This window comes from Mobula birostris, unplaced genomic scaffold (assembly GCF_030028105.1).
Source record: "Mobula birostris isolate sMobBir1 unplaced genomic scaffold, sMobBir1.hap1 scaffold_2012, whole genome shotgun sequence".
Classification (NCBI taxonomy): domain Eukaryota; kingdom Metazoa; phylum Chordata; class Chondrichthyes; order Myliobatiformes; family Myliobatidae; genus Mobula; species Mobula birostris.
Genome location: NW_027275060.1, coordinates 2,479 through 16,001, shown reverse-complemented (window position 1 = coordinate 16,001; position 13,523 = coordinate 2,479). Strand labels below are relative to the sequence as shown.

At 49.6% G+C, this 13,523-nt stretch overlaps 1 protein-coding gene across 1 annotated transcript in view; it reads right to left on the bottom strand.

The window, feature by feature from the left end:
* Positions 1-12,772, bottom strand: part of LOC140192649 (histone-lysine N-methyltransferase SETDB1-like) — a gene marked incomplete at its 5' end in the record, with an annotated part of 36,551 nt that extends 23,779 nt beyond the window's left edge. Inside the window, 4 exons of the mRNA XM_072250180.1 lie at positions 1,550-2,244; positions 9,325-9,494; positions 11,521-11,637; positions 12,149-12,772. Coding sequence (XP_072106281.1) covers positions 1,550-2,244; positions 9,325-9,494; positions 11,521-11,637; positions 12,149-12,772 — 1,606 coding nt within the window. The remainder of the gene's footprint in view (positions 1-1,549; positions 2,245-9,324; positions 9,495-11,520; positions 11,638-12,148) is intronic.
* Between the last annotated feature and the right edge of the window lie 751 nt (positions 12,773-13,523).

Below are 13,523 nucleotides of genomic sequence, written 5' to 3'. Positions count from 1 at the left end.
CACGTGAAATTGGGTGACGCGGGCTTGTTGGGCCAGAAGAGCCTGTTACCGTGCTGTATCTCTAAATAAAATAAATGAAAGAATTCTGAAGCCCTTTATTAAAAGCAAGAACATGGCTAGGGAAAGAGTGGGACCCCTCCGGGACCTAAAGGGATGTATTTGCTTGGTGTCAGGAGACCAGGGAGGAAGGTGGAGGGATCAGGATCAGAGACAAAATTATCATCACTGACATATGTCGTGAAATTTGTTTTATATATTTATATTTATTTATATATAAGCAGCACAAAAGAGAGCAAAAAGAGTTAGGGGAAACATGTCCTGATACATGTATCAGGAAGGCACACATGAGGATGGACAAATCCCCAGGGCCCGATGAAATCTATTCCAGAGTGTTGCTGGGTCGCTGTAGAGCCTTTTGGATTATCTTTAACCCGAGGAGGGGAGCGCTGATGCTGTTCCCATATTTAGGAGCTGCCAGGGTGGCCAAGTGGCCTGAAGCTCCAGACTCAGGGATTACGTCCCTCAGTAGAAATGTGGGTATTCTGCTCTCCATTTGGGGTCGTAGGATTGAATCCCACTCCTGACATCCACTGAGTTTTAAGGGCAACACTGCAGTGTAGCTGTATTATAATACCATTACAGTGCCAATATCCCGGTTCAATTCCCACCACTCCCCGAAACCCCCTCCCATTCCCTTCCCCTAAACACCCCACCCTCCACAAACTCTTCCCATTTCCTTCCCCTAAACACCCCACCCTCCACAACCCCTCCCATTCCCTTCCCCTAAACACCCCACCCTCAACAACCCCTCCCATTCCCTTCCCCTAAACACCCCACCCTCCACAACCCCTCCCATTCCCTTCCCCTAAACACCCCACCCTCCACAACCCCTCCCATTCCCTTCCCCTAAACACCCCACCCTCAACAACCCCTCCCATTCCCTTCCCCTAAACACACCACCCTCCACAAACTCTTCCCATTTCCTTCCCCTAAACACCCCACCCTCCACAACCCCTCCCATTCCCTTCCCCTAAACACCCCACCCTCCACAACCCCTCCCATTCCCTTCCCCTAAACACCCCACCCTCCACAACCCCTCCCATTCCCTTCCCCTAAACACCCCACCCTCCACAACCCCTCCCATTCCCTTCCCCTAAACACACCACCCTCAACAACCCCTCCCATTCCCTTCCTTTACTCAACCCTCCCTCCATAACCCCCTCTCCTTCCCCATATACACCCTCCCATTTCATTTCCCCATGCACATACCTCTCACCCCAAACCCCTCATTTCCTTTCCCTACACACCTCTCCCTCTCCGACAGCCCCCTTTGTGTGCTTTTCGTGATAATCCGCTGCACATCCCTTTGCCCTCTGTTCAAGCAACTCCTTTTCTTAGTATCCCTCCCACCTCAAGTGAGCTCTCACATCCCCCTTCCCCGACAGACCCCACCCTCATTTCTACTCCAGGAACCTCCTCCTTTCCATTCCCCCTTCTCTCCCCACCGCTTCACCCCTCCTCTCCCTTCCCTCCTGCCCGTCCCTCCCACCTTAATGCCAATGCCATCTGGGCTGTCCGCCTTGGCCTCCTTCTTCTCTGTCTCCTGCTTGCCGACCGGTTTGACATCTGCTATGCCATCGCCTGGCTTGGGCTCCTCCTTCGAGGTTGCATCCGTCTTGAGGGGAGGGACGACTGGCTTCTCACCCTCCGCCTCCCTCTCCCCCACCTCCTCCTCCTTTGGCGGCTCCTCCTTGGGAGGCTTGGCCTCGGGCCCGCCAGCCTCCGCTGCCCTGGACGAGGACCGGCTGTCAGAGTCAGCCTCCTCAACCCGCAGGGCGCTGAGCCAGGACGCCACCTTGTTCTTGGCAGTCTCCTCAGTGATGGGGAGCTTGCAGGAGCCACCATCTTCCTGGCGGGGTGGCCCGGCCTCAGAGCCATTCTCCTTCTGTTCCCGGCTCCGGGTACGGGTCACATAACTACGCCAGACAGAGCCGGGCACGTAGGCGTCGTCCGTGCCGCCGAAGTTCTGGTCGGAGCTGTCCGAGCTGGAGTCCTCCGCCTCACTGCCCGTGTGTTCGTGCTCCTCCTTCAGGTCCACGCCGCTGCTGTCCGATGAGCACTTGGCATCGCTCTCGTAGCCTTCCTTGTACTTCTCCACACTCTCAATGTGGTCCAGGTTGGCAAAGTACTCGTCGCCCATCTCTAGGCCCTCCTTGTCTGCAAAATCGTCCGTCAGGATCTTGCCTGGTCGCGGGAGAAGAGTGGGGGAGGAGAGTGTCAGAATGTCTGTGTCTGTGCCCATGTCAGATTGTCTATGTCAGAAAGATAAGGCTGGGTAGGCGTGGGTAGTGGAGGTGAGTCTGTCTGCCTCTCTCCTTGTCTCGCTGGGTCCACATCAGAGAAGTTCAATGTTTGTCTGTATCAGTTCCTGGGTGACTGTACCTGGGTCAAGGTGCCTGTCAGAGCATCTACACCCTCGTCTGTGTCAGTGTGTCCGTTCCTGTGTGACTGTACCTGGGTCAGGGTGTCTGTCAGAGCGTCTACACCCTCGTCTGTGTCAGTGTGTCTGTTCCTGTGTGACTGTATCTGAGTCAGGGTGTCTGTCAGAGCGTCTACACCCTCGTCTGTGTCAGTGTGTCTGTTCCTGTGTGACTGTACCTGAGTCAGGGTGTCTGTCAAAGTGTATACACACTCGTCTTTGTCAGTGTGTCTGTTCCTGTGTGACTACCTTATTTGTTTCAGAACATCTGCACCTGAGTCAGGGCGTCTGTCAGAGTGTATACACACTCGTCTTTGTCAGTGTGTCTGTTCCTGTGTGACTACCTCATTTGTTTCAGAACATCTGCACCTGGGTCAGGGTGTCTGTCAGAGCATCTGCGCCCTCGTCTGAGTCAGAGCGTTTGCATGTGGATCAAGGTGCCTGTGTCAGACAGTCTGTGCCTGGGTCGAAGCGCCTACGTCAGACAGTCTGTGCCTGGGTCGAGGTGCCTGTGTCAGAGTCTGTGCCCAGGTCGAGGTGCCTGTGTCAGAGTCTGTGCCCAGGTCGAGGTGCCTGTGTCACAGAGTCTGCACCCTCGTGTGTATCAGTATTATTGGCACTGCTACTCAATCTGGTGAGCCAGCGGGCTCTTCCTAACCAAGTGGCTTTTAAATGTTGTTAATGTACCTGCCTCAACCACTTCCTTTAGCAGTTTGTCCCACATCCGTACCACCCTTTGGGTAAAGAAGTTGTTCCTCAATATTCCGAGGGTCCCTTTTAAATTTTGCCCTCTCAGCTTAAACCTAGAGCCTCTAGTTTGTAGTTGCACCTTTGTCAGTTAAACAGCTGGGAAACAGGCCCTTCAGTCCAACTCATCCATACCATCTAAGGGTTCCCATCTGAGCTGCCCACATTTGTCTGTCACTCTAACCCCTTCCCCTGCCCTGGCCCTGGGAGTACCAGTCTGGATAATGCTTGAGTGCATTTCAGATTCACATTCTGTTTGAGCCAGGGTGTTGAGACTGGCATTACCTAAAGGTGGGGTATGGAGGTATGGGACAAGCCAATGCTTTGTTTAAATTTGCATTGCCATTTCTCATTCAGCTTCCTGTCAAAGTACTAAGCATATCTGATCAGCACTGGTTCAACTCCTGTGACTCTGTGCAACCTGATAAACCCCAGGCACTGACCTTTGGTGGGACTGTGAACATTGCAAAGTTGTCAAAGGATAAGTCCAGATATAGATTAGTTTGAGAGGTAGGTGGACTGCACAGAGTCTTGTCATCTTCAGATGTTTTCTGATGACCCTGCCATGGTTGGATGCATCAGCAAGGGAGATGAGGCTGAGTACAGGGCTACGGTAGGAAACTTTGTCACATGGTGTGAGCAGAATTATCTGCAGCTTAATGTGAAAAAGACTAAGGAGCTGGTGGTAGACCTGAGGAGAGCTAAGGTACCAGTAACCCTTGTTTCCATCCAGGGGGTCAGTGTGGACATGGTGGAGGATTACAAATACCTGGGGATACGAGTTGACAATAAACTGGACTGGTCAAAGAACATCGAGGCTGTCTACAAGAAGGGTCAGAGCCGTCTCTATTTCCTGAGGAGACTGAGGTCCTTTAACAGCTGCCCGACGATGCTGAGGATGTTCTACGAGTCTGTGGTGGCCAGTGCTATCATGTTTGCTGTTGTGCGCTGGGGCAGCAGGCTGAGGGTAGCAGACACCAACAGAATCAACAAACCCATTCGTAAGGCCAGTGATGTTGTGGGGATGGAACTGGACTCTCAAACGGTGATGGCTGAAAAGAGGATGCTGTCCAAGTTGCATGCCATCTTGGACAATGTCTCCCATCCACTACATAATGGACTGGGTGGGCACAGGAGTACATTCAGCCAGAGACTCATTCCACCGAGATGCAACACAGAGCGTCATAGGAAGTCATTCCTGCCTGTGGCCATCAAACTTTACAACTCCTCCCTTGGAGGGTCAGACACCCTGAGCCAATAGGCTGGTCCTGGACTTATTTCATAATTTACTGGCATAATTTACATATTACTATTTAACTATTTATGGTTCTATTACTATTTATTATTTATTGTGCAACTGTAACGAAAACCAATTTCCCCCGGGATCAATAAAGTATGACTATGACTATGAGAACTGGTAGAGCATCTGCACCCTCATCTATGTCAAAATGTTTGCCCCAGGTCAGAGTGCCTGAACCCTCATCTGCGTCAGGGTGGTGGCACCCTTGTCTGTTTCAGAGTGGCGGCCCCTATGTGTCTGCTCCCTTGTCTATGTCAGAGTCTGGGTCTGCGTCAGTGTCTGTGCCACATCTGTTAACTGTCTGCGTTGTGTCAGTGTCTTCGCCTTGCCTTCAATGGTTAATAGTTGCACTGCCACATCGGTAGGTGTCACGTTCAAGTCCCACTCCAGAACGCCTCAGACTCAGGCTGATGTGCAGTACAAAGGGAATCCTGCTGCCATCCGGGTGGGAGGATAACCCTCGGCTGACCACTGCAGTTGGCCATTTCTCTCTAAACCTGGCCCTGGGAGTACCAGCCTGGATAATGCTCAAGTGGGAATCAAATGCACACTAGTTTGAACTGGAGTATTGAGAGTGTCCTTACCCAAAGGTGGGGTGTGGAGGTATGGGACCAGCCAATGTTTTGTTTACATTTGCACCGCCATTTCTCACCACTTCATGGTCCAGTTTGCTGTCAAGGTACTAAATGTAATTGAAATCCACTAGTTCATCTCTTGTGGTTTCTGTGCAGAGCAAGAAACCTCAGGTAGGGCCGAGGACACTGCAAAACTCATCAAAGAATACAGCCGAATATAGATCAGTGAGACGGGCGAAGAACTGGCAGACATGTTGTGAGGAGTGGGAGATCAAAAGGAAAAGGAAAGTACTCAGTAAGTAGCAGAGCACTGGCACCGAAGGATCTCGGAGATCGTCTATAGCTTCCTGAAAGTGACCACTCAGTAGACAGAGGTAAAGAAGGTGAATGTCATGCTTGTCTTCATTGGTCAAGCTATCAGGTATGAGAGTCACGAAGTCATGTTGCGGCTGTATAGAACTTTGATTAGGTCAACACTTGGAAGTATTGTGTGCAGTTCTGATCACTCCTTTACAGGAAAGAGGTGTAGGCTTTGGAGAAGGTACAGGAGAGGTTTCAGGACGTAGCCGGAATAGAGGTATAAGGAGAGGCTGGACAAACTTGGGTTGTTTTCTCTGGAGTGGTGCAGCCTGAGGGGAGACCTGACATAAGTTTATAAAGTTATCAACCCTAGACAGGGTAGAGAGACAGAATTTATCCCCTGTGGTAAAAATGAGGGGGAAAAGTTTGAATGAGATGTCAGAACAGAGAAACAGGCCCTTCGGCCCAACTCATCCAGGCTAACTGCAATGCCTTCCTGAGCTAGTTTCATTTGTCTGTGATTGGCCCTTTCTATCGTCTTTTAAACATTGTAATTATTCCTGCCTCTGGCAACTTGTTCCACATACCCATCATCCTCTGTGTGCAAAGTGTCCTTGGGTCTCCTCTCATCTGAAACCACCGCCCTCAAGTTTCAGACTCCCTTACCATGGAGAAAAGGCCGTGTCTATCCACCTTAATGATGACCTCCATAATTTTATAAACTCGTAGAGACGTGTGCTCCGGGCAGCTGGGGCTCATAAGCTATGGCTGGCAGCTATCTAGAAGGAAGACGCTGGTCTCAGACCTCCACTGCCGTGCAACTATCCCGCTCATAGGGAAGGCACTGGGAGTGGCCTGAGACCCCGGGGAAAAGTCTGGAGCTGGAGTCCTGCACCGAGCTCAATGCTGACTGGCAGCTCCTGCGACACTGCTGTTTCTTTGGATTGATCAGCTGCACGGAGAGGGCAGCCTGCTGGCTCTCCGCATTGCTCTGCCTCGGCCTGCGTACTAGTTTGCACATCGATTACAATACCAACCAATGGAGGGCCTCAGAACATGCCGAGCAATATTTTATTTCTTGAAAACATAAGAGGGTGCCACCAGGGATGGTAATGGAAGCAGGTATGATGGTGGGGTTCAGGAGGTTTTAGATCAACATGAATATGGAGGTATTGGAGGGGTATGGCTCACGTGCAGGCAGACTTGGCTTCATTTGGCATCAAGTTCAGCACAGACTTCAATGGCCAAAGGGCCTGTTCCTATGATGTGCTGTTTTATGTCTATGTCCGGAGTCATAGAGCAATACAACATGGATTCAGGCCTTTCGACCCATTGAATACATGCAGACCACGATCCCCACACAGTTAGTCCCAATTTCAGGAGTTCAGCCTGTCTGAACCCTGTCCCTCCACCTACTGATTCACATGTTTTTTTATGTTATATTGCTTTCTTTTACAAATATTTCTTATTGTAACTTAACATTATTTTAATGTATTACAAAAAAATTAAAATATGTCTGATAATAAACAATTCTAATGTTCTAAGACTCTGACTGCCCTCAACACCTGCAGAATTACTACACAACCAATTCTGCCTGGCTTTCATGGACTCATTGCCATTAGGGATCTTGTGATCTTCAAGTCTTTGCGACAACTCTGAAGCTTCTTTCCCTGTCACCTGCTTGTGACCTCCCGCATTTACTTTCCCCACTCCAGTTCCAATACAGAGCTTCCATCAACACAGCAGTCACAAGACATGGGGCTGCTGCAAACAGCACAACAGTATAGAACTTTCCTCTCAATCCTCCCAAGAGAGTGGGGAGTGCAACCGTTCAACAACAGCCAGCACAGCAGATGGGAATGGGCATTCAAGTCTCCCTGGGGGACTGGTAGCTCAGATGGTTGGGCAGCAGTGCCCATAATGCTAAGGTTGCTGTTTGATACCCTTACTGGCCAGTGATTACAGCAGTTGGAGCCGCTGTCTCAGCCTCACAATGCTAGAGGCCATAGTGTGTGTGTGTGTGTGTGTACACGCACGTGCGAGAGAGAGAGAGAGAGAGAGAGAATATGTCTGTGCCTGTGCATGAGTGTACATGTATTCTCCCTGTAGCCAGTGATTAGTGGGTAGAGCTCACAGCAAAGACCTAGGTTTGATCCTGCCCTCTGTCTGTGGATGTTCAGTGCATTCTTGCAGGTGTGTGTCCATAAATGTGTTGAGTTTGCACGTTCTCCCTGTGATCGTTATGGTCTCCCTGGGTGCTTCGATTCCCTCCCACATCCCAATGACACACGGGTTAATCGGCTACCGTTAATTTCCCCTCCCCAGTGTGTGGGAGGTGAAATAAATGTTGGCTGTTTATTTCGCCCCAGAGATGTTGCCTGACCTGTTGAGTTCCTCCAGCATTCTGTGTGTGTTACTAGAGGGCACAGGTTTAAGAGAGGGGTAATATTTAATAGGAACTTGAGGAGCAAAGTACACACCTGACACACAGGGGTTGGTATGTACAGTACTGTGCAAAAGTCTTAGGCACATCTACATAGTTATAGCGCCTAAGATTTGCACAGTACTCTACTAATTTTAATGTCTCGCATTTACTGCTGCCGCAAAAAGACGACAAATTTCAGGAAATGAGTGAGTGATGATAAACCTGATTAAGATACGGGTCTCTACTGTGAACTGAGAGTGGGAAGGGGACAGGGAAAGTGGAACCACAGTTGGGAAAAGGGAAAGAGAGAGGGAAGGGAGCAGAAATCACCAGAGAGACATTCTGTAATGACCAATAAGCCGCCATTTGGAATCAAATGACCTTGATGGTGTCTCAGGGCTGGGTGAGTCTGCACCAGCTCCACCTCCACCCCCACCCCAGCATGCTTTCTCTGCCACTTGTTCCATACCCCTTTTGCCATTTCTAACATCTATTACTCCCACCAGATTGACAAACTCACACTTTGCTCCACGTTGACAAATACAGAACTCTGCAAATGTCTTAGGCATCTTAGCTGTATATAGTGTCTATAGAAAGTATTCACCCCCCTTGGAAGTTTTCATGTTTTATTGTCTTACAGCATTGAATCAGAGTGGATTTAATTTAGCTTTTTTGACACTGACCAACAGAAAAAACGACTCTTTCATGTCAAAGTCAAAACAAATCTCTACAGAGTGATATTAATTACAAATATAAAACACAAAATAATTGATTCCATAAATATTCACCCACCCCCCTTTAGCATGACACACCAATCGTCACTGGTGTCAAAAATCCAGACCTCAATCCAATTGAGACTTCATAGCTGCCCTTGAAAAGGGCTGTTCACTCACAATCCCCATGCAATCTGACAGAGCTTGCGCAGTTTTGTAAAGAAGAATGGGGAAAAAGTCGCAGTGTCCAGATGTGCAAAGCTGATAGAGACCTATCCACACAGACTCAAGTCTGTAATTGCTGCCAAAGGTGCAGCTACTAAATACTGACTTGAAGGGGATGAATATTTATGCATCAATTATTTTGTGTTTTATATTTGTAATTAATTTAGGTCACTTTGTAGAGAACTGTTTTCACTTTGCATGAAAGTGTCTTTTTCTGGTGATCAGTGTCAAAAAAGCCAAATTAAATTCACTGTGATTCAATGTTGTAAAACAATAAAACATGAAAAGTGAATACTTTTATAGGCACTGTATATGTGCCTAATATTTTGCACAGTAATGAATATGGAAAGTGACTGAGGCAAGTACAGTAACAACTTTTAAAAGACATTTGCACAAGTACATGGAGAGGAGAGGTTTAGGGGTGTGTGGGCCAAATGGCCAGTTTCCATACATCTCTATGGTGACTGCAGTGTGTGTCAGCTTGTTGGGTATGGGTGCCATCCAGCACTGGGCTGCCCTTGCCGGGGGGCGGGGGGGGCGGTAGCAGCGCATATCCCTACCTGCGTAAATGCACACGAAGGAGCCCTTGGCAATGTCATCGAGGCAGCGGATGCCCCAGCCCTTGTTCTGGGTCTTGAAGAGCTGCAGCCGCACCTGCAGGCCATGCTGCACCAGCCGGTTGGTGCACAGCCCCACGTTGCACTTGCACCTCTTGTTGCACTCGTAGATCCTGGGCCAACGAGGGCGGAAGAGAATGAGACAGAGGTTAACTGGGGTCAGTGCAGCAACTCGCATGGTGGGGAGCACCCATGTGGGCCATTCCGACCACTCCAGACCCACTCTCTCCCGCCCCAAACAATTTTTTTGAACATAGAACAGTACAGCACTATATTGGCCCCATGGCCCATGATATTGTGCCTAACTTTTAAACCTACTCTAACACTTCACCCAATTCCCTTTGCCCTTTCCGGAGGGGACGCAGAAACCTCCACCCTCTTGCCCCCATCCCTCCCAAATCCCACTCCCCCATGCTTTTTAACAATTCCAATGAACCACTCCTTAAGCTGCACCTTGTAAAGCAACAACCCCGGTCTTTCAATTCCAGGACGTTCCAAAAGAGCCAGTGACTAGCCTTTTCATCAGTCAAGGCAGTGAGTATAGCAGGTGGCACATTGTGTTGCAATTGTACAAAACATCAGCGAAACAACACTTGGAGCATTGTGTAGCATGGTTATCGGAAAGATACCATCAAGCAGGAAAGAGAGCAGAGATTTACAAGGATGCTGCCAGGACTGGAGGACACAGAGTTGTAAGGGGAGGTTTATTCCCTGGAGTGTAGAAGTCTAAGAGAAGACTTTATATGGGTGTATAAAAATCATAAGGGAAAGGGAACTGAACACAGGTTTAAGCTGAGTGCTGGAGTATGTGGCTGTCCCCAGCATACCCTCAGGCATGTTGGTTGTTAACGCAAATAACACATTTCATTATGTTTAGATGTACACATGACAAGTAAACTTGAATCCTGAATCTTTAAGGTGAGAGGAGAGAGATTTAACAGGAACCCGAATGGCAACTTTTTCCACACAGGGAGTGGTCAGTATATAAAACCAGCTGCCAGAGGATGTAGTTGAAGCAGGTACATTAACAACACTCAAAAAGACATTTGGAGGTACAAGGATGGAGCAGGGTTAGAGGGAGATGGACCAAATGCATGCCAATGGAATTTCTTTGCTGGGCTGGGTAGCCAGCATGGAGGAGTTGGGCCAAAGGGCTGTTCCCGTGCTGTATTGCTGCAGTATAGGAAACTTGTTAGCTAACTCGAGTACAAGATTGTGATCAGGAGCAGATAGATTATTGTGTTGTTTCAGGAAAAATAATCTTTACTGTCCTGACTTACTTCAGTCTGTTGAACAAGACTACCATTGCCAATGCAATATTTCATTCGGCCACATAGTTCAAAATGCTTCATTGGAACCCTACAGGGCTTAATGGGCAAATTCTTTCTGTATTCATTTTGTACATTGGATATAGATACCCTCAAGGCCTATATTCATTGCCCTTGAATCGAGGCAGTTCATAGTCCCTCACATTGCTTGCGGGTAGGGTTTGGTGTCACTTATAGGCGGAGGTAGAGAGGGTTGTCCCAGTGTTACAGTAGGTAGAGCCACTGTCTCATGGCTCCAGAAACCCAGGTTCAATCCTGACATTCATGTGCGTGCCTTTGAGTGCATCTGCGTGCCCGCCTACATCTGTGTCTGTATGTGCCATCTGGAGTTTGCATGTTCTCCCCGTTGCCATGTGGGTCTCCCCCAGGTGCCCTGGTTTCCTCTCACATTCCAATGACCTGCAGGGTTGGTGGGTTCATTGGCCGCTGTGAATAACCCCCCACCGACCCCCAAGTAGGTGGGTGAGGGGTATAATCTGGGGGGGAGTTGATGGGAACGTGGGGAAAATAAAATGGGGATCTGCGTAAATGTGAGTATGTATTGGACCGTCGGCCAACCCAGTTTCTGTGTTGTATACCTTAGTATTCTTCCTCAATGGTGTCAGTGAAGCAGGCAGTTGCTCTCAAAATGCTGACATTTTATTCCACCCTTCTTACTTCAATTTAGGTTTTTCAATTGACTATGGAATCTCCCCCACCCCATAGGGCAACTGACCGGTCTGTACCTGTACTGGGTTGATGGGAGAACAACTCTGTCCCTCTCCCACTTCCCATCGGCAGGAAGAGACGGAACACCAAACCGGACACTTACCCCGTGGGCAAGCACTCGTCCAGCCGCTTGTTCTGGTAGCCCGCACTGGTGTTGAGTTGGCCTCCTGGGTTGCAAGCTGTCGCCTGCGTGGTGAGCTGCAGACACGCGCACTTGGACCTGTGGAGACACCGTGATGACAACTGGCAGAGTGGGACAGGTAACGGGGACCAGGATAAACTCTTCAGAACAGAACACGGCAAAATTCCAACAACTGAACATCCGCAGGAGATTAGTGGTGATGGACAAGCTGATTTTTCAGACTGCTGGGTGTTCTTAATATTCCACACTTCTAGTTCAATTTATTTTAAAATGGGGTTACACAGTAGGAGAGGTTTATAGCAAACTCTGGTGAGTTTAAAGGGAGAAAACATAGGCCCCTGTGAGTTTAAGACAATGGGGGAAACGGTCCTGGTGGGTAACTCCATGAGCCTCGGAGGGGGAGTGGAACCAGCAGGGAAAGAAGCTGCAGTTTCAAGAGGGAAGGTGGGGAGTGGGGGAGTGTAGCCAAAGAGGAGGAAACTGGCAGTGAGAGGTGAAGTGGGTGAAGGGGAAATGGTGGTGGAACCAGCAAGCAGAGAACCGTGGCAGCGAGAAGGGAGGTAGGAGAGGGGGTGAGGAGTGCGGTTACCTGTCCTTGCAGCCGTCGGTGCAGTCACAGCCCACCAGGTAGTCAGGGTCGGTGTTGATGTAGACCCCCTCACCAGGGATGCGCTCTTTGCTGTAGGCCACCTGAGGCGGCGGCGTGCAGTCAATCTCGTTGACACAGGAGAGTGGCACATCCTCCTTGCCATTGGTGATGTCCCGAATGTAGTAGAAGGGCTTCTGTGGTTGGAACTTGCGGTCAACCAGCACGTAGGGGTCAAAGCAGAACATCTCCAGGTAGAGGAAGTCGGCTTTGGTCTCGGCCAGATAGCGCTCCACCTCCTCCATGTTGCGCAGGCTGAGGCCGCAGGGGCCCTTGTACACCACGTGAAAGGACATCTTGCGGTTGACCTTGCGGCGGGCAGTCATGCGGCGGAAGTCGTAGAGCAGGGGCACCAGCATGGGATTCCTGCCCTGGTGCTGGCCTCGGGAGGCTGGCATGGCACGGGCCAGGCAGCTGGGGCCGCAGTTATGCGCCACGTAGAAGAGTTTCTCAGTCGGTGCCCGGTAGGGAGCCTCCACCGGCATCCGTTCGTCCAGCTGCTTATGCGCGGCCAGGCCACCGGCGCCCTCTGCCTTGTCTGGGCTCGCGGGGGCTGGCACTCCGAATCTGTGGGTGGGCCAGACACAAAATGTTAGATGTGTCTTCCTTGAACCCTTAACTAGCACACAGGACAGGACGGTACAGTCCAGCCTGGAAACAGACCACAATGTCTGTTCCAAGTACAATGCCTGCTTAAACTGCACGTCTGTATTCTAAGGATTTAAATTCCAAGTTCAAGTTCAGTTTATTGTCATTCCACCGTTCACACGTACACCACCACACGAAACAACGTCTCTCTGGACCAAGGTGCACGACATAGTACACATAACTCAGACACATAACAAACACCACAAATAATAAGCTGTATACACAACACAAGTTAAAAAGTAAACAGTATAACGCTACTGGTGCCTCACGCATGATGAGACTGAGTGGTGGCAGGGAATTCAGTAGTCTCACAGCCTGAGAGAAGAAGCTATTTCCACCCTAACAGCCCTTGTCCCAATACTACAGTAACTCCTGCCTGACGGTACTGGGTCAAAGAGATTGTTAGACATACGGGAAAGATCATTGACAACACTATGAAGTGCTCCCGATAAATATCTCTGATGGGTGGAAGATTATTTGTGACATGACCCGTACATCAAAATATCAAAACATACTGTGAAATGCATTAACAACCAACAGTCTGAGAATGCACCGGGGGAGGGGGGAGCAAACACACAAGTGCCACCACAGTCCTTGTGCCAACATAGCATGCCCACAACTTACTAATCCTAACCCGCAAGTCTTTGGAATGTGGGAGGAATTTGGAGCA